At 47.0% G+C, this 26,403-nt stretch overlaps 2 protein-coding genes across 4 annotated transcripts in view; one reads left to right on the top strand and one right to left on the bottom strand.

Annotated features, from left to right (window-relative positions):
• LOC145355096 (syntaxin-binding protein 4) overlaps positions 1-10,183 on the top strand; it is a 95,524-nt gene extending 85,341 nt beyond the window's left edge. The window contains exon 21 of one of the 3 annotated variants that reach the window (XM_080206960.1): positions 7,603-10,183. In XM_080206960.1, coding sequence (XP_080063086.1) covers positions 7,603-7,733 — 131 coding nt within the window. In that variant the 3' untranslated portion in view covers positions 7,734-10,183. The remainder of the gene's footprint in view (positions 1-7,602) is intronic. The other 2 variants (XM_080206961.1, XM_080206959.1) reach the window with 2 other exon arrangements.
• Positions 10,184-12,067: 1,884 nt separating this feature from the next.
• rmi2 (RecQ mediated genome instability 2) lies at positions 12,068-25,449 on the bottom strand. Its single transcript, XM_080206145.1, has 2 exons — positions 25,142-25,449; positions 12,068-12,827 (listed from the first exon to the last, which is right to left on the bottom strand). The coding sequence occupies exons 1-2, from the start codon at positions 25,416-25,418 to the stop codon at positions 12,679-12,681; spliced, it is 426 nt and encodes a 141-aa protein (XP_080062271.1). The 5' UTR covers positions 25,419-25,449; the 3' UTR covers positions 12,068-12,678.
• Positions 25,450-26,403: the final 954 nt, after the last annotated feature.

The raw sequence follows: 26,403 nt of genomic DNA, 5'->3' as shown, positions 1-26,403 counted from the left end.
TAAACACCCAACTCAAGAATGCAACACAAGAGAGAGGAATAGACTCGATGGTTATTGAACCATTCGATAGGATCATGGAGCTTCAACTCCATTTCCCTGCCCGCTCCCCATCTCCCGTCATGTCCTGAGAGATCAAATATCTGTCTACCCCAGCTGGGGGGGGGGAGGGTGGGGCACGGTGGCACAGTGCTTAGCAATGCTGCCTCACAGGGACTCAGCTTGGGTGACTGCATGTTCTCCCCGTGTCTGCGTGGGTTTCCTCCGGGTACTCCGGATTCTTCCCACAGTCCTGGTTAGGTGCTAAATTCTCCCTCAGTGTACATAGAACATAGAACCCTACAGTGCAGAAACAGGCCCTTCGGCCCATCGAGTCCACACCGACCACAATCCCACCCAGGCCCTATCCCCATATCCCTACACATTTACCCACTAATCCCTCTAACCTACACATCCCAGGACACTAAGGAACAATTTTTAGCACGGCCAATCAACCTAACCCGCACATTTTTGGACCCGCACAGGCACTGGAGTGTGGCGACTCGGGGATTTTCCCAGTAACTTCATTGCAGTGTTAACGTACACGTCACTATACAAATTCAGAAGAAGTAAAACAGTTTACAACATCTGTCTTATACTCTGACATTCAGAATTAACGTTAAGTAAATATAAGCTAACTAGGAAAACTGAAACAGATGTTAGAGATGGAAAAAATGTTCCTTCTCCAAAAAGTGATGGTTAGGTGCGTTGGCCAGTGTACCCTAACAGGCGCCACAGTGTGGGGACTTGGGGATTTTCACAGTGCTGTGCAAACTCCACACAGACATTGCAGTGTTAAGCCAACTTGCGACACTAATAAATAAATTTTAAACTCAATTCCAGCAGGATTTTCCCGTCAGACAGCAGAGACCGCCCCCCTCGCCCCTTTCATCAACATTAAAATTCCACTCCGAGAGATCAGGGGAACACTGCTTGAAAATTAAACAAGTATTTCCTGTTCCCTGCGGAACGATGGCTGCAATGTGCATACTTGGCCACAGAATGGAACCAAAGTTCAATTTTATTTTCCACTCGCACATCTGCATTTCCCAAATTTAGCCTTCAAGATAAAATATGAGTCAGCTTAGCTTGGACGCACAACACACACACATCTGCTCCGCGCAAACATCTTTCACTCTGTCATAAAATGATGACATTCAAATAGCTAGGCTTCTCTATTCTGTAAATATTAAATGAAGAGCATACTCTGTGTCATTATCGAGTCCGTATGCACCACATTTCAATGCAGTTCCCATCCTGCAAGCCTAGGTCTACTTCCAAAATTCTAACTTTGGTAAATCAGCTTCAGCGTTGTAAGACAGAAGGTGGCTGGAGAGGGTTGTTTTCCAAACTGGAGGCCTGTGACCAGCGGAGTGCCTCAGGAATCCGTACTGGGTCCACTGTTATTTGTCATTTATATTAATGATTTGGGCGGGTATATAGGAGGCATGGTTAGTAAGTTTGCAGGTGACACCAAGATCGATCACAGTAAGAAGTCTTGCAACGCCAGGATAAAATCCAGCGCGTTTATTTGATGTCACAAGCTTCGGGAACCAGGGACTCACCTGATGAAGGAGCAGCGCTCCGAAAGCTTGTGATACCAACTAAAGCTGCTGGACTTTTACTTACTGTGCCCACCCCAGTCCAATGCCGGGATCTCCACATCGTGACCAAGATTGGTGGCATAGTGGACAATGAAGAAGGTTACCTAGGATTGCAATGGGATCTTGATTAGTTGGGCCAGTGGGCCGATGAATGGCAGAAAGAGTTTAATTTGGATAAATGCGAGGTGATGCATTTTGGTAGATCAAATCAAGTCAGGACTTACTCAGTTAATGGTAGGGCGTTGGGGAGAGTTATAGAACAAAAAGAGATCTAGGAGTACAGGTTCATAGCTCCTTGAAAGTGGAGTCAAAGGTGGACAGAGTGGTGAAGAAGGCATTCAGCATGCTTGGTTTCATTGGTCAGAATATTGAAGTTGGGATATCTTGTTGAAGTTGTACAAGACATTGGTAAGGCTACACTCAGAATCATGTGTACAGTTCTGTTCACCCTACCATAGAAAGGATTTATTAAACTAGAAAGAGTGCAGACAAGATTTCTTAGGATGCTACTGGGACTTGATCATTTATTTGAGTTATAAGGAGAGGCTAGATAGACTGGAACTTTTTACCCTGGAGTGTGGGAGGTTTAGGGGTGATCTTATAGAGGTCTATGAAATAATGAGGGGCAAAGATAAGGTAGATAGTCAACATCTTTTCCCAAAGGTAGGGGAGTCTAAAACTTCAACATCTTTTCCCAAAGGTAGGGGAGTCTAAAACTAGAGGGCATAGATTTAAGTTAGAATAGAGAGATACAAAACGTTCCAGGGGGCAATTTTTTCACTCAGAGTCACATAGAGTCATTGAAGTTTACAGCATGGAAACAGGCCCTTTGGCTCAACTTGTCCTCGCTGCCCTTTTTTAAAACCTCTAAGCTAATCCCAGTTGCCTGAATTTGGCCCATATCCCTCTATACCCACCTTACATGTGACTGTTTAAAAAAAAAACATTGTACCCATCTCTACTACTACCTCTGACAGTTTGTTCCAGACACTCACCACCCTCTGCTTGAAAAATATGCCCCTCTGGACACTTTTGTATCTCTCTCCCTCACCAAAAAACCTATTCCCTGAGTTTTAGACTCTCCTAGCTTTGGGAAAAAATATTGACTGGTTAACTGACCTGTGCCCCTCATTATTTATAGACCTCTATAAGATCACCCCTCAGCCTTCTACACTCCAGAGAAAAAAGCCCCAGTCTATCCATCCTCTCCTTATAACTCAAACCATCAAGTCCTGGTAGCATCCTAGTAAATCTTTTCTGCACTCTTTTTATTTTAATAATATGCTCTCTATAATAGGGTGAACAGAACGGTACACAATATTCCAAGGGTGGCCTTACCAATGTCTTGTATAACTTCAACAAGACTTCCCAACTCCTGTATTCAATGTTCTGACCGATGAAACTAAGCATGCCGAATGCCTTCTTCACCTCTCTGTCCACCTGTGAGTCCACTTTTAAGAAGCTACGGACATGTACCCCTAGAACTCTTTGTTCTGAAACTCTTCCCAATGCCTACCATTAACTGAGTAAGTCCTGCCCTGGTTCACTCTACCAAAATGCATCACCTCACATTTATCTAAATTAAACTCCATCTGCCATTCATCAGCCCATTGGCCCAATTGACCAAGATCCCATTGCAATTGGAGATAACTTCACTGTCCACTATGCCACCAATCTTGGCGTCATCTACAAACTTACTAACCACGCCTCCTATATTCTCATCCAAATCATTAATATAAATGATAACTAACAGTGGGACCAGCACTGATCCCTGAGGCACACAACTGGTCACAGGCCCCCAGTTTGAAAAACAACCCTCTGGCTTAGAAATCATAGAAACCCCTGCAGTGCAGGAGGAGCCATTTGGCCCATCGGGTCTGCACTGACCACAATCCCACCCAGGTCCTATCCCCATATCCGTACATGTTTACCTGCTAATCCCTCTAACCTATGCATCTCAGGACTCTAAGGGGCAATTTTTTAAGCATGGCCAATCAATCTAACCCACACATCTTTGGACTGTGGGAGGAAATCGGAGCACCCGGAAGAAACTCACACAGACACGAGGAGAATGTGCAAACTCCACACAAGACAGTTACCCAAGCCGGAATTGACCCCAGGTCCCTGGAGCTGTGAAGCAGCAGTGCTAACCACTGTGCTACCGTGCTGCTCACCTCTATCAAGAACAGTAAGAAGTCTCAAACACCAGGTTAAAGTCCAACAGATTTGTTCTATAGCACTAGCTTTTGGAGCACTGCCCCTTCATCGGGTAAGTGGGAGTTCTGTTTGCAAACAGGGCATATAAAGACACAAATTTAATTTACAAAATAATGGTTGGAATGCGAGTCTTTACAGGCAATCAAGTCTTAAAGGTACAGACAATGTGAGTGGAGAGAGGGTTAAGCACAGGTTAAAGAGATGTGTATTGTGTCCAGACAGGACAGTAAGTAAGGTTTTGCAAGTAGTGAACACCGCTCGACAAGAGTGTTTTCCTGTTGGGGAACACTTCAGCGGTCACCAGCATTCGGCCTCTGATCTTTGGGTAAATGTTCTCCAAGGTGGCTTTCACGACCCACAACAAAGCAGAGTCGCTGACCAGAGACTAGTAGCCAAGTTCCACATACATGAGGACAGCCTCAACCAGGATCTTGGGTTCATGTCACACTATCTGTAACCCCCACGACTTGCCTGGGCTTGCAAAATCTCACTTACTGTCCTGGCTGGAGACAATACACATCTCTTTAACCCTCTCTCCACTCACATTGTCTGTACCTTTAAGACTTGATTACCTGTAGAGACTCGCATTCCAACCATTATTCTGTAAATTGAGTTTGTGTCTTTATATACCCTGTTTGCGAACGGAACTCCCACTCACTTGATGAAGGGGCAGTGCTCCGAAAGCTCATGCTGTTGGACTTCAACCTGGTGTTGCGAGACTTCTTATTGTGTTTACCCCAGTCCAACGCCAGCAACTCCACTTCACTTCTATCAAGAAACCAATTTTGTATCCATTGGCAAGTGTCTGGAACAAGCTGCCAGAGGTAGTAGTGGAGGCGGGTACAATTTTGTCTTTTAAAAAGCATTTAGACAGTTACATGGGTAAGAAGGGTGAGAGGGATAGGGGCCAAATGAGGGGCAATTGGGATTAGCTTAGTGGTTAAAATCTGGGCAGCACGGTTAAGTTGGGCTAGAAGGTCTGCTTCCACACTGTAAACTTTTATGACTCTAAACTCAGGGATAACTATCAAAAACTTGCAGCTTTCTTATGTTAGGATTATTCTCAGAAACAGCAGCTTGTGGTTTTGGATGGTGACGGCATTGAATTAACTCTGTGGCACAGAATGACTCATTTGTGGTTAGCGAAAACATTTGACATTGGAACATTTTCACATCAGCCACTTGTCATGTCAACTTTGAAAAGTGTCTGTTAGCCTCCAGCCCACAGTTTGTCTGAAAGCGTCCTGACATCAAGATGATATTGACTGGTCTGTAAATACCGAGGATCGGATATTATCCGTACAGGTAGAAGACCAGGTGTGCTCCGTGTACACACAGCGGACCAGGAAAAGCTAAGCGTAGCCACTTTTCTCGAATCCGGCTGAACCTGTGACAGGTTAAGAAGAGTGGGAATTGTAGAATCCCTACAGTGCAGAAGGAGGCCATTCAGCCCATTGAGTCTGCACCGACAGCAATCCCAGTCAGGCCCAATCCCTGAAACCCCACATTTTACCCTGCTAATTCCCCTGTACTGACTTTAATCAAGCAATTAAGGTGGGCCTGTTAGAATATGAAGTCCCTGATTAAGGGCCAGATCGATGGGCCCAATCAGGGAGCTTCTTGCTGTGCATGTAACCAGTTCCTCTGGGACTCCGAGTGTGGACTGCTAACTAAAAGCACTCTGTATGCTGGTGGCAGACTTGTAAACAAAGGGATTTTGGTGAAGGACTTATTACCGCCACCCACCGCACCCCCCCCAACGTGTAAACTCCACTCAGACAGTGACCCGAGGCTGGAATCGATTGACCATGAATCGATGGTTGGAAAAACCCGTCTTGTTCAGTGTGGAGATGTGTCTCACGTGCCTATTGTTGCCGCTGCTGTTCTCGACCCCAGGTTCACCAGTGCCGGATCCCGGCACAAACCTGCTCACCGACTGAGGTTGTGGTTTGATTTGGCGCCTCGCGGGCCAAACCTGCTCGGTTCCTCATGGCTTTTGCCAGTCTCAGCAGCCTCTCCCTCACCTCTCCTCGTTGTCTTGCGCGCACACACACCTCAAGTTAACCATTCGTACGGTGGGGCACCCCTTTTCCTGCTCTTTCAGACTCTACAATCAGAGTCTTCACTCTGTATTGACGGCTGATAGGCTCAGTCAGCCTCTGATTAGATGCCCAGTGCACCAGCTTGGCACGGGAACCCCCCCCCACCCCACAACTGGTCGCAGCCCTGGGCCCAGCATGGCGTGTTGTATTATAAATCCGGCACATGGCCACGACTTGTGTTGGAAGATATCCTCTGGTTGCAAGCTTTCATTTCCTGTGAAGGAACGACTAGGCAGGTTAAGATATAACGTAAACATGGTAGCAACTGGAAAAATAAATTATGTCCCAACAATTGGGGCGGTACGGTGTGTGGGTTTTGGGGGTTGGGGGGGGGTGGCGGGGCACAGCAGGTTAACACTGCTGCCTCACAGTGCCAGGGATCTGGGTTTAATTCCCAGCTTGGGTCACTGTCTGTGCAGAATCTGCACATTCTCCCCATGTCTGCGTGGGTTCCCTCCGGGTGCTCCGGTTTCCTCCGACACTCCGAAAGACATGCGAGTTAGGTTAAGATTGGCTATGCTGAATTGCCCCTTGGTGTCAGGAGGACTAGCAGGGTAAATAAGTATGGGAACAGGAATAGGGCCCGGGTGGGATTGTTGTTGGCGCAGACTCGATGGGCCAAATGGCCTCCTTCTGCACTGTAGGGATCCTATGTTTCTATGATTCTAATTCCAACTGAGTCCATTGATTAGGGATGAATGTTGTTTAAGGGCAGCTTGGGGGTGGGGGATGGCGAGCGGGGGGGGGGGGGGGGGGGTGGAGGCGGTGGTGAGCGGGGGGGGAGGTGGGAGCCGGAGTGTCCCATGTTTGATTCTGAACTCCACTCATAAACAGAACAAGGTATATTTCTGAGTGTTCCAGCCATATCACATGGAAGTGACTTTATAATCCATCGCTGTTCTTTTATTTAGCTGGGATGTGGGCATCACTGCCTGGGCCAGCATTTATTGCCCATCCCTGAGGGCATTTAAGAGTCAATCAGATTACTGTGGCTCTGGAGTCACGTGTATCATAGAAGAATCGTAGAAACTCTACAGTGCGGAAGGAGGCCATTCGGCCCATTGAGTCTGCACCGACAGCAATCCCACTCAGGTCCTATCCCTGTAACCCCATATATTTATCCTGCTATTGCCTCTAACCCCGATCCCGCGACACTAAAGGGCAACTTAGCATGGCCAGTGCACCTAACCTGCACATCTTTGGACTATGGGTGGAAACCAGAGGAAACCCACGCAGACGTGGGGAGAATGTGCAGAACTCTACGCAGACAAGCCGGGAATCGAACACAAGTCCCTGGAGCTGTGAGACAGCAGTGCTAACCACCGCGCTGCCCAGACCAGGTAAAGACGGCAGATTTCCTTGGCTGAAGGACATTAGTGAACCAGATGGAGTTTTTCCGACAATGGTTTCATGGTCATCAGTAGATTCTCAATTCCAGATTTCTGCTGAATTCAAATTTCACCATCTGCCGTGGCGTGATTCGAACCCAGGGGATCACCCTGGGATCTCTGGATTACGAGTCCTGTGACAATACCACAAGGCCACCACCGTCAACATTGATTGTGCGGTAGAAGCGAGAAAATCTCTGCTTTGAAAGTCAGACATTCTCTGAACCCTCTCACCGTCTTTCTGTTCCATTGTAGCCGTGAGTGCGAATACGGACGATGCCTCCTCTCAGAAACCAACAGCACAAGACAGGAAGACCAGCCGGGAGAAGAACCCTCCCCCACACACGCACAGCAACAGCCAGCTGCACGAAATATTATTTATTTAAAAAAGGTTGTAAAAAAAATTGAAGCTCTCCCGTTATCCAACTCTATTGTTTATATATATATATAAAATGTACATGTAATATTCTGTAAGTATTTTGTGCTGCAGATATCAGTGCTGATCTTCTGGAACACAGGAGGTAAGAGGCAGATTCGATGGACACTGGGTCCACTTTGGGTCCATTAAAGTGTTCGCGAGGTCCGCTGCCTAGTTGGTGATTTTAGCCGTACCAATATCTGTGCAGTTTGGACAAAGGTTGCCCCGGTGTTTAACTGGAATGCTGTACGCTTGCTGTAAGCAGGCAAAACCCGCACAAAACCAATGTTCTTTACTGACTGACCACCCCCCCCGCCTTTTTCAATTGCCGATGGCCGAAACCATAGTGGAAATGTTCCTTCCCTCCCCGGGACACCTGATCATCACAGAGAGATAGTTTACAGTGACGCCCCCACAGGCAACAAGCACTAACATTGCTGTAGGGGCAAGGCAGGTAAAGGTTGCAAAATGAATCAGATTAGTTCAATGCACTCACACACAGTGGGTGTGCTCTTCACACCCAGTGGCCGAAAGCCCAGAGCGCTTTTTGTCTGTACACTTGATGCTGTAGAATCCACCCACTGTGTAAAAGAGACAGGTCAAGATGAATTTTACAAGGTGGAGCCCTGATTATTAGTTGTGCAGAGGGTTTACTATTCTGAGGTTGAAGGGTTATCAGTCCTGAGACTAGAGTTTGGAGAGCATTCCATTGAAAGTGGCTGTTACAGAGGGTATTCTATCTAACACTAACCGTACAGAGGGTATTCTATCCAACACTAACTATACAAAGGGTACTCTGTCTGAGATTTGCTGTACAGGGGAGACCAGCCATACAGAGGGTCTTCTATCTAACATAACTGTACAGCGGGTACTCTAACACTAACCATACAAAGAGTATCTATCTAACAATAACCGTACAGAGGGTATTCTGCCTGAGACTAGCTGTACAGATGAGACTAGCCGTACAGAGGGTATTCGAACACTAACTGTACAAAGGGTATTCTGCCTGAGATTAGATGTACAGATTTGCCTAGCCGTACAGAGGATATTGAGTCTAGATTCCATAGTCACAGGGTCAAAAGAATTGATCTATAATTATACAAGAAAACGTTATTCGTTTCTTGAATTAGAATTATTTGTGACAAGCTGGAAAGCAGATGTTCACTGTGGAACCTTTTCTTCAGTAATGTCACCAGCTCCTTTATATTGAAATGGAAGCGTTCTCCAGATGAATAGCTTTATAATTAAGTTAAACGGGTGATCTCCATACTTCCAAAGATTAGTCCAGGGATATTCAGTGTGTGTCCTGGACTTTGCAGATTAATAATATTTATATAGCACACATGGTGTGATATATAAAGCGCATCCTTTACCTATTGAGTCTATTGTCAGCGCAGGGAGTAGTACTAATCACACTGCTATCTCTATACAACACGCCGCTCCTACATTTAAGCAGTTGTATAAATGCACTCACTGCTCCTGTTTGTAACCATGTACAATATTCCTTCCTGGGATTTGGGGAAAAGGGATTTTCTATCGAAAATATAATTTTGCAGTTTACAAAAAACAAAGTCATTTTAGGAGCTGATTAAAACGTAATGAAAACCAAACCAGAAATGTTGTGATTTCTTGAATGCAAGAACCATTCCAATTGCTTTTCAAATCCCATTTTTCCAACAGGTCACCATTCCTCCATCCTCCAACACTGCTAGCCCTAATCCCTGGGTTTGATCTTTGTCATAATGAGTTATAAACAAAGTATGAAACTTGCCTCAACTTATTAATTCTCCATTTCTTGCTTAGAAACATTACATCTGAGTCTTGCTGGAAAAAAAGATATGCTTTTGGAAAAGCATGTCTCCATGGTGCCACAGTGGTGAACACTGCTGCCCCCACAGCACCCGGGTTCGATTCCTGACTTGGGTCACTCTCTGTGTGGAGTTTGCACTTTCTCCCTGTGGCTGAATGGGTTTCCTCCAGATGCACCGGTTTCCTCCCACAGTCCGAAAAACATGCTGGTTAGGTGCACTGGCTATGCTAAATTCTCCCTCAATGTACCCAAACAGGCACCACAATGTGGCAACTAGGAGATTTTTGCAGTAATTTCATTGCAGTGTTAATGTAAACCTACTTGTGACACTGATAAATAAACATTAAAACATGTACGAGGTAAAAAGCTTTGACAATACATCACAGTAATACTTACGTTCTGTGCTACAAGGCAGCTTGTAGCACAGAATATAGTTGGGAAAGAGGTACAACAAAGAACAAATATGGGATGTCAACAATATTGTTTGACTCTATATAAATTGTGCCTTCTGAAATTTGGTATTCATGAATTTGTCCTGATGAGTTGAACAGGAAAAGCTTCAACAGATATATCTCCGTTCAGCAATATGCAGCTTTTGAAATACCAAGCAACTAAATATGGCACCTTTGCAAACAGTTCACCCCTGTAAAAGTTGCACAGACATAAAAATATAAGAAATAGGAGCTGAAACGAGTCATAGAATCCCTACAGTGCAGAAGGAGGCCATTTGGCCCATCGAGTCTGCACCAACCACAATCCCAGGGAAGCCCTATCCCCAGAACCTCTTGCATTTACCTTGCTAGTCCCCCTGACACTAAGGGACAAGGTAGCATGGCCAATCCACCTAACCCGCACATCTTTGGAGTATGGGAGGAAACAGGAGCACCCAGAGGAAACCCACGCAGACACCAGGAGAATGTGCAGGCACTACACACAGACAGTGACCCAAGGCCGGAATTGAACCTGGGTCTCTGGTGATGTGAGGCAGCAGTGCCACCCTACCACACCCTATTTGCCATTCAGCTCTTCGAGTCTGCTCCATCGTTCAGTAAGATCATGGCCAATCCTTTACCTCAGTTAATTATGATGTGAATAGCCTAGGGTATCTCCCTCCAGACCAGAGTTGATTTTCTGTGCCCCATTATAATCCGCAGCCTACGCCAGGCACACAGCCGTACTAGTTAGCCAGTTTCCCTCTTCCATAAACAGAAGGTCAATTCAAAGGTCTCACCACAGAAATTAAAAATTCCCATTTCGAAAAAAATCCATTGCTGGGTGTTGCTGTTGAAAAATGTCATTTGAGTCATATTCTAGGCACCACCGTGATTTTTTTGTACCAAGCGCACAAACTTTGGAGAAACGCACCACACAAAACAGAATGAGCCAGCTACATAAAACCCCAAAGTTTAGTTCCTGTAACAGCTACATTCCCCAAAGTGAGGAAATGAAACAGACAAACTCCACGAGTGACATCAGCCTCACGCCTTCAGCTGAACGTTAGCCCTGATTCAATCTGGATGCGCTTGCACCTGAATCAAAAGGTCGCGGGTACGGTGCCACAGTGGTTAGCACTGCTGCCTCACAGCGCCAGGGACCCAGGTTCAATTCCAGCCTCGGGTCACTGCCTGTGTGGAGTTTGCACGTTCTCCCCGTGTCTGTGTGGGTTTCCTCCGGGTGCTCCGGTTTCCTCCCACAGTCTAGAGGTGTGCGTGTTAGGTTGATTGGCTATGCTAAATTGACACTACTGTCGGGGGAATTAGCAGGGTAAATACATGGGGTTACAGGGATAGGGCATGGGTGGGATTGTGGTCAGTGCAGATTCAATGGGCCGAATGACCTCCTCATGCACCGTAGGGATTCTATGGGATTGTATGATTCTCCAATACTGGATCAGCGAAGAGGAAGCTTTCATTGCATTCTGGGAATGTAGACTTTAAGAGTGGGATGCAGATTGGCACTGGTACAAGTTCACCAGCGGGACATGGACAGAGGGAAAATGGTGGAGTCAGAATGTTAACACCTATCCGACACCTGAGGAGAAACGGGAGATGATCAAGTAGTATCATACGGGGCCACACGTGCACCGAGGAAACTTCAAATCATTTCTGCCATAATTTTATGGATGCTTTAAGTTTATTTTCCTCCCCTTGCCAGGAGGGTGAAATTTAAGTATTTCTCAAATATTTAGAAAATTATACATTCACCCGAACTGGAAAGGAAAAAAAAAACAGCAGTCAGAACTATTGAAAAAGAAAATGAATAGTTAAATGCAGTAAGACAACTCACATTGTAGTATGAACACATTTTGTTTAAGCCTCACACATTGCACACAATTATCAAACACCCTGGGTGCAGGTTTCAAATTCCTGGAAAATTTACAGCACTTAAGCCGCAAGAATTGTAGCCGCAAAACGTAGGAGACACTAAGTGAGCCATAATTCATCTTCCAATTCCAGCTGGCTCCGAACAATGGTTTTATATCTATATATATATATATATATATATATTTATTCCAAGTAATACAAATGCATCAGAGAATGGCTGAGGTTAAAGCCAGTTCCAGGAAGCCGAGCCATCATGGTAAATCCATGTTTGGTTTTTTTTTAAACAACTTATTTCACCATGCTCAGCCCTCATACTTTCCCTCTGGACTAGAGTGGACGCAGTAAGAAGCCTCGCAACACCAGATTAAAGTTCAAAAAGGTTTATTTGGTATCAGGAGTTTTGAAGCACTGCTCCTTCATCAGATGAGTAGAGTGTCCATCAGCTGATGAAGGGGCAGCGCTCCGAAAACTCGTGATACCAAATAAACCTGTTGAACTTTAACCTGGTGTCGCAAGACTTCTTACTGTAATTTCCCTCGATTGAATGAAATGCCCCCCCTCCTGCCATGTATCACTCGTTCCTAGTATTTGTAAGATTCAAACTCTTCATAATTTTATCACATCCAACAGGTGAGGACAAGATTTTGCCCATAACGCCTCAGATCAGTTTTAGGTCTTGAAGAATTCCATATCCTTGGCTCCCTTCCCGAAGAAGTCACATCCTTTTGGATTCTTGGGTAGCTGAAAAGTCTTGGGACAGGATGTTCACTGGACGAAATCTATGGAATGTTTTGGTGAAAATCCTCGACTTCAAGTTCCCACATGCTCCTGTGCAAAGCGTTACCAGACAGATCAGTCAATTTTACAGCACGTATTACAGGTTCGGGGCTGCATGCCTGGACCACGCCCATCACCATCACATACTTCCCTGGAACAGAAAACACAAAACATCAGGAAAGATGCTGACAGTCCAAGATTCACATTTAGCACAAAAAGGGGAAAACGCAGCAGGTCCCAAAAGAGAAAACACTGGAAAAATCTCAACATCTATAAGGGGAGAAAACAGCTGATGTTGCGAGTCCAGTTGACCCTTTGTCAAAAGGGATTAAAATGCAGCAGATGCTGGAAACCTGAAAACTAAACCAGAAATGCTAATAATGTCCAGCACGTCCCCAGCGTCTGTATGGCGTGCTAAGAAACAATACTTCTCAGTCTACACCGATACGTGTCACATGGCACTTATTGCCCATTCCTAGTTTGTGCTTGTTCAGAGAGCAGTTGAGAGTCAACCACATTGCTGTGGCTCTGGAGTCACATGTAGGTCAGACTAGGTAAGGACGGCAGATTTCCTCCCCTACAGGACACTAGTGAATCACATGGACAATCGACAATGGTTTCACGGTCATCAGTAGATTCAGAATTTTTAAATCAAATTCCACCATCTGCCATAGCAAATGTCCCCAGAACATTAGCTGAGTTTCTGGATCAATAGTCCAGTGATAATACCACTATGCCATCCCCTCTAATTATTGATGAAGGTGCATAAATTGGCTGCTGCATTTTCCTTCATTGTAATGACAATTACACTTCAAACAGTACCTCACTGCCTGGGGTGCTTTGGTATATCCTGTGGGACTCCACCTACACTTCCCCCTGCCTCAGAAAAGCAGCCTGCATAGCCAAGGACCCTGCACATACTCTCTTCCACCTTCTTCTGTCAGGAAAAAGTTACAAAAGTCTGACATCACATACCAGCCAACTCACGGGCAGCACGGTGGCACAGTAGTTAGCACTGCTGCCTTACAGCGCCAGAGATCCAGGTTCGATTCTCGGTCTGGGTCACTGTCTGTGTAGAGTTTGCACACTCTCCCCTTGTCCGTGTGGGTTTCCTCCGGGTGCTCTGGTTTCCTTCCACAATCTAAAGATGTGCAGGTTAGGTGGATTGGCCACGCTAAATTGCCCCTTAGTATAAGGGTGATCAGTAGGGTTAATGCAGTAGGGTTTGAGCTTGGGTGGGATTGCTGTCCGGTGCAGACCCAGTGGCCTCCTTCTGCACTGTATGGATTCTATGATCAGTACGCACCATAATGCTGCGTAGTGCAGACTGGCTCCCAACTGACCCTTGTTAGCTGTGTGCCATCAACTTTCTACCATCACATTGACTGTCATTTGAATACGTGCAAAACAAAACTGCTCATCTATTACCAGTGAGAAAACAATTCCATTCCATATTGAGTGTATTCAAGAGGCAGCTGGATATAGCACTTGGGGCGAATGGGATCAAAGGTTATGGGGAGAAAGCAAGATTAGGCTATTGAGTTGGATGATTAGTCATGATCATGATGAATGACGGCACAGGTTAGAAGGGCCAAATGACCTTCTCTTGCTCCTATCTTGTGTTTCTAATTCCATGAAGCCTCCAGCCAACTGCTGTTAATTCCCCAGAAATAAAATTCAAGGAAAATGTTACAAATCACAGCGATCACAGCCAGGATAACAGGAACAAAAGGACAGAAACTGGAGGGGGAATTTTTCCAAACAGCTACAGGGAAAAGCTGCTTGCAGTTGGTTCCTCATTAACAAAAAAAAATGGAAATCGGAAAGAAATGTAATTTTTTTAAAAACTTCACCAGGTTTTTCCTTTAAGTTCAAAGTCTGGTTAAGTTTCTGCAGACTTCATCATCTGGCCAAGTTGTTGTGAGCTAAAGTATTCTTTTAAAAAAAAAAGTTCAGCTGAAAAACAATTGACCTTTTAGCAAAAAATGTTTATTAACAAGTTGAAGTGGTGCTCTAGAATAATGCACAGTGTGGGTGCTGTCAGTTCCATCACATGATTAGTATTTGCTATGAACTACCAATCAACAATTCAGAAAGTATTATTCTAATATATTCACCCCAGTTTTAGCCAGAGGCACCCAATACCGCTACACAGATCGAATCAACCCTCCGTCCTGCACCATACTTCATTGAAACAGCATTTTCACTCATCTATTGAAATGTTAAGCAGGAAATGCTGGAAAATCTCAGCAGGTCTCACAGCACCTGTGGGGAGAGAATAGAGCCAACATATCGGGTCTGGATGGCATAAGAACCTTCCACACACCAGACGAAGGAACAGCGTTTCCGAAAGCTTGTGGGTTTACTATCAAATAAACTGATTGGACTTTAACCTGGTGTTGTGAGGCCTCTTACTATAAGAACTAGGAGCAGGAGTAGGCTATCTGGCCCCTCGAGGCTACTCCACCATTCAATAAGATCATGGCTGATTTTTTTGTGGACTCAGCTCCACTTACCCGCCCGCTCATCATAACCCTTAATTCCATTACTGTTCAAAAAAATCTATCTATCCTTGCCTTAAAAACATTCTATGAGGTAGCCTCGACTGCTTCACTGGGCAGGGAACTCCGCAGATTCACAACCCCTTGGGTGAAGAAGTTCATCCTCAACTCAGTCCTAAATCTGCTTCCCCTTATTTTGAGATGATGCGGAGATGCCAGCGTTGGACTGGGGTGGGCACAGTAAGAAGTCTCACTACGCCAGGTTAAAGTCCAACAGGTTTATGTGGTGTCACGAGCTTTTGAGTGCTGTTCCTTTATCAGGTGTTAAGTGAGGCCTATGCCCCTTAGTTCTAGTTTTACCTCCCTGCTTCTATCTTATCTACTCCCTTCATAATCTTATATGTTTCTATAAGTTCTCCCCTCTGACTCCTCGTCAGACCTGAATTCAAAGCTGAGACTTTCCAGCATTTTCTGTTTTCGTTTCAGATTCTAGAATCCACAGTATTTTGCTTTTATCTTATTGAAATGCTAAGCTTGCTCCAAGTACCTGAGGATGACTTTGAGGGCACAGCACACACAACTGTTACGGGTGGCACAGTGGTTAGCACTGCTGCCTCACAGCGCCAGGGACCCGGGTTCGATTCCTGGGTTGGGTCACTGTCTGTGTGGAGTCTGCACATTCTTCAGCCTCCCCCAAGTTGCTAGCACCAATCATTACACTGGAGTGGAAGAGGAGACCATTCAGACCATCGAACCTGCACTGACAACAATCCCACCCAAGCCCTACATATCCACGTATTTACCCGGGGTGGCACAGTGGCACTGCACCAGGGACCCGGGTTCAATTCCCAGCTTGGGTCACTGTCCGTGCGGAGTCTGCACGTTCTCCCCATGTCTACGTGGGTTTCCTCCAGGTGCTTCTGTTTCCTCCCTGGTTAGGTGCACTGGCCATGATAAATTCTCCATCAGTGAACCCGAACAGGTGCCGGAGTGCGGAGACAAGGGGACTTTCATGGTAACTTCATTGCAGTGTTAATGTAAGCCTACTTGTGATAACGATAAATAAACTTTAGAATAACCCCCTGACACTAAGGAACAATTTAGCACGGCCAATCAACCCACTGCCACATCTTTGAACTGTGGGGGGAAACCGGTGCACCCAGAGGAAACCCACGCAGACATGGGGAGAGCGTGCAAACTCAACACAGACGGTGACCCAAGCCGGGAATCGAACATGGGTCCCTGGCGTTGTGAGGCAGCAGTGCTAACCACTGTACCACCTGTTATCAACAAGGGAGCATCCTCTGGGGAAGAGATTTCCAAAGATTCACAACCCCTCGAATGAAGCAATTTCTCCAAATCCTAGTCCGAAATGATCGGCCCCTTATCTTGAGACTGTGCCCCCGTATTTTAGATTCTCCAATCAACAATCTCTCAGCATTCCCCCTGCCATCAAGCCCCTTCAGAATTTTGTACATTCCACTGAGATCCCCTCTTATTCTGTCCCCCCCCTCGCAGACATTGGGGACCTCCCCCCCCCCACCCACAGCTCGCAGACGACCTCCCCCTCCCCGACAAAGAATGAATAGCTGACTTCTTTCGCACAGTTCACAAAATAAATCAAGTTTCTTCCCGTCCACCACCCAACGGTTATCTGATGTTAAACACCCCTAATTTGATGGTCCAGTGTGGCGAATGTTACAAGTTTCTCCTCCTCCAAAATGCCTTTGGTCAAAGGCATTCAGTCTTTGACCAAAACATTCTCTGGCGAGCACAGCACAGGACAGGAACATGCCGCCCACGGCACCCCTGGTGAGTTGGTGACTCTCGACTTGCCGACCCTTTCACTGCACTGTCCGTGCCCGCTTTCTTGAGCGCTGGCTCTCACTTCCCAGACAGTTTGTGTCAAACCCAGAGACTTCCTCCTTAAAACTCGTAAAAGAAAACCACACTGACCAGTTTTGGCTTCTCGTCTTGGTTTTTTGACAGGCGGGTGAACTTTCAGCCGAGCAGGTCACTCGGTTTCACACAGCGAAATTAAAAAACCGGCCTCAGAGCTCCATCAGGCAATTCCCGTGCTCCCCACCTCCCCCCCCACCCCCGCCAGCCCCCGCTGCAGCTCCACCAGTTTCTGAGACCCTCTTGTAGAGGTCATTAGCTGCTTAGAGGAGCGAGTGCATTATACACTTTGACCACACTGGTGTGTGTGTGCGTGCGCGTGTGTTGACGTACGGCAAATGCAGAGAAACTTTCACTTTCCCGTAATATTTCAATCATTCAACGAAATTACAATCCGCAATTTAAATGCTCAAACTCAGTAAAACCTTTGACCGTAACCAAACAGCAGTACCACCCCACTCCCCCCAGTCAGGTTGGATACATTTTTCCACTGACCATTTTTTTTATTAATTTATTTATTAGTGTCACAAGTAGGCTTACGTTAAAACTGCAATGAAGTTACTGTGAAAATCCGCAGTCTGAAAGATGTGTTGGTTAGACGCATTGATCTAAACAGGTGCCAGAGTGTGTCGACCAGGGGAATTCCACAGTAACTTCATGATGTGGCGATGCCGGCACTGAACTGGAGTGGGCACAGTAAGCAGACTCAACACCAAGTTAAAGTCCAACAGGTTTACTGGTAGCACCAGCTTTCGGAACGCCGCTCCTTCTCCACTGCACTCACCTGATGAAGGAGCAGCGTTCCAAAAGCTCGTGTTACCAAATAAACCTGTTGGACTTTAACCTGATGTTGAGAGACTACTTACAGTAACTTCATTGCAGTATCAATGTAAGCCTTACTTGTGACTAATAAATAAACTTTAATCCTCCTCTTTCTCATTGGTGAAAAGCCTTTGGATCATTACTAATTATTTTCCTTCTCCACTGACCAATCTGGTGAAATATAAACTTTTATATTACACAAAACTAAATCACACTCCATCAAGAACACACACACCATTACAGCGAGAGGAGGGTTCAGGTGAGTGAGATATCAGGTGTGATGACCCAAGGGTGAAATGGAAGGTTTGATTTTTGTCACGCGTATATATAGTGAAAAGTACTGTTTCTTGTGCACTATTCAGACAAAACATACCATACATAGAGAAGGAAAGGACAGAGTGCAGAATGTAGTGTTACAGTCATAGCTAGGATGTAGAAAAAGATCAGTTTTATGCAAGGTAAATCCATTCAAAAGTCCGATAGCAGCAGGGAAGAAGTTGTTCTCGAGTCAGTTGGTATGTGACCTTAGACTTCTGTATCTTTTTCCCAATGGAAGAAGGTGGAAAAGGGAATGTCCAGGGTGTGTGGGATCTTTAATTATGCTGGCTGCTTTTATGAGGCAGTGGGAAATGTAAACAGAGTCAATGGATGGGAGGCTGGTTTGCGTGATGGACTGGTTAGATCACTTGTGCAAAGCCATAACTGAGGGGCAGATAACGAGACTTCCACAAAACTCTGAGTCACTTTTAGGAGTTTCAGTTCCATTTTCCATGTCTCTACAAGCCTCCCATATGCACTGGAGTTTAGAAGAACGAGAGATGACCTTAATGAGTAACAAGATCCTGAGGGAGCTTGACAGGGTGGATGCTGTGAGGATGTTTCCTTTCTGCAGGGAAAGACAGAACTGGAGGTGGGGAGAGAACACAGAATGAGAGGGGCAACATAGAATGGGGGGGGCAAGGGGTCACCCATTTAAGATGGGGCTGAAGAGAAACAACTTCTCAGAGATATTAGTCTCTGGGATTCACCACCATATATAGTGATCCTCGACCCAACCACCTTCATTAGTGACCCCTTCTTCACCATAAGTCAGAAGTGAGGATGTTTGCTGATGATTGCACAATGTTCAGTACCATTCGCAATTCCTCAACTACCAAAGTAGTTGAGGAATTCCAAATGCAGTAAGACCTGGACAACATTCAGGCTGCTGCTGCTGATAAATGGCAAGCTACACTCATATCACATCAGTGTCAGGAAAAGACCACCTCTCCATTGCCCACTCAATGACATAACCATCGCTGAATAGCCCCCGACATCAACATCTTCGGAGTTACCATCAACCAGAAACTGAACTGGCCACATTAATACTGTGGCTACAAGAGCAAGTCAGAGGCTGGGAAACCTGTAGCAAGTAACTCACCTCCCAGCCCTCCAAAGCCTGTCCACCATTTATAAAGCACAGATCAGAAGTGTGATAGAATGCTCTCCACTTGACTGGATGAGTGCAGTTCCAACAACGCTCAGATATTAAATACCAGTTGGGATAAAGCTTGGTTGGCACCCCAGCCACCACCTTAAATATTTACTCTCTCCACCATCAATGTGTAGTTTGCACCATGATGTGGAGATACCAATGTTGGACTGGGGTGGCACGGTAAGACTCAACACCAGGTTAAAGTCCAACAACTCTGCAAAAAGCACTCCATTCCAAAAACTCATGACTCCAAATAACCCTGTTGGAATTTAACCAGGCATTGAGACACTTCTTACAATTTGTACCATCTACACAACGTACTGCATCAACTCGCTAAGGCTCCTTTGACAACACCTTCCAAACTGTGACCTCTATCACTAAGAAGGACAAAGGCAGCAAGTGCATGGGAAAACAACACCTGCAAGATTTCCTTCAAGACACACACCATTCTGATTTGGAAATATATCACCATCACTGTCACTGGGTCAAAATCCTGCTGCACAAGGCAGACTTTCTACTCCCAGAGCTTCTCTCCTGGAACAAGTCACAAGTCTGTCGTCAGAGGATTATAGCTTGAGGAGCGCCACTCCACATGAAGTATGACTGACCAGGAGTCTCTCCAACTCTTACTGCCAGCCACTAGTGTGTTTGGAAGGATTTTTCAGGCTGATAATTAAACTGTTGGCCACATTATGCATGCACCTTCCTTGGCCATCCAGTCCTGGGGTGGGATTCGGAGGTAGTCATGATATGGAGATGCCGGCGTTGGACTGGGGTAAACACAGTAAGAAGTTTCACAACACCAGGTTAAAGTCCAACAGGTTTATTTGGTAACAAACGCCACTAGCTTTCAGAGCACTGCTCCCCACTCACCTGACGAAGGAGCAGCGCTCCAAAAGCTAGTGGTGTTTGTTACCAAATAAACCTGTTGGGCTTTAACCTGTGTTGTGAGACTTCTTACGGTGGGACTCGAACCCAGAGGTTCTAGCTCAGAGGGAGGGACACTATCCACAGCGCCCCCAGATCCTATTTTTGGCCCATTGTGTTTGTGCTAGTTCTCTAAAGGACCAATTCACCTCTCCCCATCTACTCTGTCCAGAGCCATGATTTTGAACACCGCTATCAAATCTCCTCTCAACCATCTCTTTGAAAAGACAAAGGGTTGATAAGAGTGCACACCGTACAAAACACAGTGGCTTTTAAAAAAGAGCTTCTTCAAATGGCTTCCTCCCACAGTCCGAATGACGGTCTGGTTGGGTGCATTGGCCGTGCTAAGTTCTCTCTCAGTGTACCGGGGTGTGGTGACTTTCACAGGGGATTTTCACAGTAACATCATTGCAGTGCTGATGTAAGCCTATTGGTGATACTGATGAATAAACTTAAACTCACAATGTGGCGCACAGTGAACTTATGACTACAATCAGAAGACATGAAGTCAGACATAAAGACAAGTAACAGAATGGACAGTAAGTTGACTACAAAAGATAGTTACTCAGACTAGCAAAACATGGGAATTGTTGTCCAACTTCCGTCGGGAAAAAGGCACAAAAATCTGAGATCATATCCAACCGACACAAGAACAGCTTCTCCTCTGCTGCCAGACTTTTGAATAGACCTACCTCATATTAAGTTGACCTTTCTCTACACCCTAGCTATGAGTACATTACATTCCGCTTCCTCTCCTTTTCTCCTCCTCTATATACTCTATGAGCAGTATGCTTCGTTCGTATAGCCAACGCTATAACACAGGAACGAGATATTTTTTCTCCAAGCTGTAGATCTGTGATATCCCCTTCCCTGAAAGCTGTGGAGGCTGGATCATTGAGTTTATTTAAAGCTGAGTTACACATATTTTTAAATAGACAACAGAGTTAAGCTTCACGCAAGGTAGAGTGGCAAGTGGACTTGATACCACAACCAGATCAGCCCTGATCTTACTGAATGGTAGAGCAGGTTTGAAAGGCCGCATGGCCGACACCTGCTCCCGGGTCCTATGAGTTCTTCAGGGGAGTGTCCTAGGCCCAGCCATCTTCAGCTGCTTCATCAATGGCCTTCTTTCCAAGATAACGTCAGAAGTGGGGATGTTCGCCAATGATTGCACAATGTTCAGCACCATTCGAAATTCCTCAGATACTCAAACAGTCCATGTTCAAATGCTACAAACCCTGGGCAATATTCAGGCTTGGGCTAAGAAGTGACAAGTAACATACACGCTTAAAAGGGAAATTAGGAGAGCCAGAAGGGGTCATGAGAAGACCTTGGCAGGTAAGATTAAGGAGAATCCCAAGGCCTTTTATAAATATGTGAAAGGTAAAAGGATGAGAAGAGAAGGGATAGGACCTATAAAAGGTGAAGGGGGTAAGGTCTGTGTGGAACCAGAAGAAATGGCAGAGGTGCTTAATGAGTACTTTGCCTCAGTATTCACGGTGGAAGCTGATCTGGGAGATTTTGCCACGGATTTGCAGCAGATGGAAAAGATTGAGTTTGTGGATATTAAGGTGGAGGATGTATTAGAACTTTTGAATTCTATCAAGATTGGTAAGTCGCCGGGACCAGATGGGATATACCCCAGGATACTGTGGGAGGCGAAGGAAGTGATTGCAGAGGCCCTGGCGATGATCTTTGCATCATCAATGGAGACGGGAGAGGTTCCGGAAGATTGGAGGATTGCGGATGTAGTCCCTATTTTCAAGAAAGGGAACAGAGATAGCCCGGGAAATTACCGACCGGTGAGTCTGACCTCAGTGGTTGGTAAGCTGATGGAAAGGCTTCTGAGGGACAAGATTTACGACCATTTGGAGAGGTTTGACATGATCGGGAATAGTCAGCATGGATTTGTCAAGGGCAGGTCGTGCCTTACGAGCCTAGTTGAGTTCTTCGATAATGTGACTGAACACATTGACGAAGGAAGTGCCGTGGACATGGTGTACATGGACTTCAGCAAGGCGTTTGATAAGGTCCCCCATGCAAGACTTCTTGAGAAGGTGAGAGGGCATGGGATCCAAGGGCCTTTGGCCTTGTGGATCAAGAACTGGCTTGCCTGCAGAAGGCAGAGAGTGGTTGTGGATGGGTCTTTTTCTGAATGGAGGTCAGTCACCAGTGGAGTGCCCCAGGGATCTGTTCTAGGACCCTTGCTGTTTGGCATTTTCATAAATGACCTGGATGAGGAAGTGGAAGGATGGGTAAGTAAGTTCGCTGATGACACGAAGGTCGGTGGTGTTGTGGATGGTCTGGAAGGATGGCAAAAGTTGCAGCAGGACATAAATAGGATGCAGGACTGGGCGGAGAAGTGGCAGATGGACTTCAACGCGGATAAATGCGTAGTCGTCCACTTTGGCAGAACCAACGGGATGAATGAGTACACTATCAAGGGCAGGAGTCTTGGTAGTGTTGAGGAGCAGAAGGATCTTGGGGTCCGGGTCCACAGGACTCTTAAATCGGCCTCGCAGGTGGAAGAGGTGGTCAAGAAGGCGTATGGTGTACTGGCCTTCATAAATCGAGGGATTGAGTTTAGGAGTCGGGAGGTAATGCTGCAACTTTATAAGACCCTTGTCAGGCCTCATTTGGAGTATTGTGCGCAGTTCTGGTCGCCTCACTATAGGAAAGACGTAGAAGCTATTGAAAGGGTACAGAGGAGATTTACAAGGATGTTGCCTGGACTGGGAGGCATGCCTTATGAAGTTAGGTTGAGGGAACTGGGTCTCTTTTCCCTGGAGAGACGTAGGTTGAGAGGCGACCTGATAGAGGTTTATAAAATGTTGAGAGGAATAGATAGGGTGGATTCTCAGAGGCTATTTCCCCAGGTTGAAATGGTCGCTACGAGAGGACACAGGTTTAAGGTGCGGGGAGGAAAGTACAGAAGTGATGTTAGGGGTAAGTTTTTCACTCAGAGGGTGGTGAGTGAATGGAATCAGCTGCCGTCAGTGGTGGTGGAGGCGAACTCGCTGGGGTCTTTTAAAAGACTTCTGGATGAGTATATGGGGTTTTATGGGATTGGGGGTTATAGATAGGTGTTGATGTGATCGGCGCAACTCGTGGGCCGAAGGGCCTGTTTGTGCTGTAGTGTTCTATGTTCTATACAAACGTCAGGCAATGACCATCTCCCACAAGAGATAATCTAACCATCATTCCTTCACGTTCAATGGCATTACCGTCACTGAATCACCCACTATCAACATCTTTTACGGACTACCATTGACCAGAAACTGAACTGGACTAGCCATATAAACACTGTGGCTACAACAGCAGGTCAGAGGCTGGGAATTCAACAGAGAGTAACTCACCTCCTGACTCCCCAAAGCCTGTCCACCACCTACAAGGTGCAAGTTAGGAGTGTGATGGAATATTCCCCACTTGTCTGGATGGGTGCAGCTCCAGTAGCACCCAAAAAGCTCAACACCATCCAGGACAAAACAGCCCACTTGAGTGGCACCACATCCACAAACATCCAGCACCAACGCTCAGTAGCAGCAGTGAGTACTGTCTACTAGTTACAACGCAGTAATGCACCAAGGGCTCTTAGGCAGCACCGTCCAAACCCACAATCTCTAATATCTAAAAAGAGAAAGGCAATAAACACCAGCTGAATGCTCCAGCCACTCACTATCCTGACTTGAAAATATACCACTGGTCCCTTCGCTGTCATTGGGTCAAAATCCTGCAAGTTCCTCCCTAACCCACTGTGGGTGTACCCTCACCTCAGGGACTGCAGCGATTCAAGAAGGCAGCTCACCATCACCTGCTCAAGGGCAATTCGGGATGAGTGATAAAGCTGACTAACCCGCAACGCACACATCCTGTAAACGAGTCCCAATAAAATTCCCACACATGTATGATGTGAGTCATGGCCCGCACCAACCAACACTAGAGAGGTCAGTACAGTCTGGGTGTGTCCGGATGGGTGAGGTGTGTCCAGATTTTGGGGGGGGGGGAACGGCGTACCCGGTTGGAGGGGTGTACCCGGTTGGGGGGGGGGGGGTGCGTATCTGGTTTTGAGGGGGGGCGCGTATCTGGTTTTGAGGGGGGGCGCGTATCTGGTTTTGAGGGGGGGCGCGTATCTGGTTTTGAGGGGGGGCGCGTATCTGGTTTTGAGGGGGGGCGCGTATCTGGTTTTGAGGGGGGGCGCGTATCTGGTTTTGAGGGGGGGCGCGTATCTGGTTTTGAGGGGGGGCGCGTATCTGGTTTTGAGGGGGGGCGCGTATCTGGTTTTGAGGGGGGGCGCGTATCTGGTTTTGAGGGGGGGCGCGTATCTGGTTTTGAGGGGGGGCGCGTATCTGGTTTTGAGGGGGGGCGCGTATCTGGTTTTGAGAGGGGGCGCGTATCTGGTTTTGAGGGGGGGCGCGTATCTGGTTTTGAGGGGGGGCGCGTATCTGGTTTTGAGGGGGGGCGCGTATCTGGTTTTGAGGGGGGGCGCGTATCTGGTTTTGAGGGGGGGCGCGTATCTGGTTTTGAGGGGGGGCGCGTATCTGGTTTTGAGGGGGGGCGCGTATCTGGTTTTGAGGGGGGGCGCGTATCTGGGGGTGGGGGGGAGGGAGGTGTATCTGGGGGTGGGGGGGGTGTATCTGGGGGTGGGGGGGGTGTATCTGGGGGTGGGGGGGGTGTATCTGGGGGTGGGGGGGGTGTATCTGGGGGTGGGGGGGGTGTATCTGGGGGTGGGGGGGGTGTATCTGGGGGTGGGGGGAGGGGGGTGTATCTCGGGGGGGGGGGGGAGGGGTGTATCTGTATTTGCTCCTGGGTCAGATCTCCCCTCCTCTCCCGGCCCCCGGTTACCTGCCGCCAGGCACGGCCTCCCCCTGGGTGCCGCGGCCGCCCCGGTGACGGTGAAGCAGCCGCTGGGGTCCAGCAGGCGGAGGCTGGTGTTGTCCTGGGCCCGCACCTCCTGCACCTCGCCCTGCATCCACACCGGGCCCACCCGCAGCGGGGCCCGGCCGTCCTCCCGCCGCAGCAGCAGCAGCAGGCCCGAGCCGGCGCCCCCGCGGGGCTCACACCGCCGCAGCTGCCCCGACAGCAGCTTGAGCGGCGGCGCACAGCCCGGGGCCCGCTCCATCCGCACCGCCCGGGGCCCGCGCCACAACAGCCAAACAGCGGGCTGAGCGCCAGCTGCTCCGCCAATCAGAGCGCGGGGAGCCAGCGGCTCTACCAATCACAGCGCTGGAAGCCAGCGGCTCCACCAATGAGAACGCGGGGAGCCAGCGGCTTCACCAATCAGAGCACAGGCCTGTATATTTACCAATCAGAAAGCCGTGCTGCCATCTTGACCAATCACAGGGGAGTAGAAATTCCGCCAATAGAAGAACGGAGAATTAACCAATCACAGGACTGGGGAATCTCCACTGTTCACAAAACTGGACATTGACTAATCACAGAGCTGGAAAATTTTCACCCAATCGCAGAACAGGAAACTGACCAATCACAGCACTGCCGAATCTACACCAATTAAAAAACAGCTAAAGACAATTAACCAATCAGTAGATCGTATCAGCAATATTGACCAATCGAAAAGCCGAACAAGTTTGACCAATTAGAAACAGCTCTATTAACCAATCACAAAGCTATGCAAATTTGGTTAATCAAAGAACAAGGCGGTGTATTGACCAATTATTAGGCAGTGTCATCTGCATTGACCAAACACTGAGCAGGTAGATCATATCTACCAATCAGAGGAAAGTTTTAATGTCTTAACCAATCAAGAGGCCATGCCAGCTACATCAACCAATCATAAGCTGTGGAGTTGTGGGCACCCCCTGTCATTGGGTGTTAGAGGAAAGTGAAATGTTGCTGGAATCTGAAATAAAGGGAGGAAAATGCTGGAAATCCAGTGGATCCCACAGCATCAGTGTAGAGAGAGAGAGAGAAACAGGCATGTTCACTGGAACATTGCTTTCCCTTTACTTAATAAGAAGTCTCACAACACCAGGTTAAAATCCAACAGGTTTATTTGGTAGCAAAAACCATTAGCTGCTCCTTCATCAGGTGAGTGGGAGTTCTGTTCACAAACAGAGCATATAAAGACACAAACTCACTTTATAAAA

This window comes from Carcharhinus amblyrhynchos, chromosome 18, assembly GCF_965287045.1.
Source record: "Carcharhinus amblyrhynchos chromosome 18, sCarAmb.v2.hapA, whole genome shotgun sequence".
Taxonomy (NCBI): Eukaryota; Metazoa; Chordata; class Chondrichthyes; order Carcharhiniformes; family Carcharhinidae; genus Carcharhinus; species Carcharhinus amblyrhynchos.
Note: the sequence above shows the minus strand (reverse complement) of the source record. Positions and strands in the feature narration are given on the sequence as shown.

Bases quoted from the DNA above. Each gene is read 5' to 3' on its own strand.
- rmi2 (XM_080206145.1), bottom strand. From the start codon at position 25,418: ATGGAGCGGGCCCCGGGCTGTGCGCCGCCGCTCAAGCTGCTGTCGGGG. The intron at 12,828-25,141 runs GTAACCGGGGGC...TTTCTGTTCCAG, and splicing joins GAGGCCGTGCCTGGCGGCAG to GGAAGTATGTGATGGTGATG.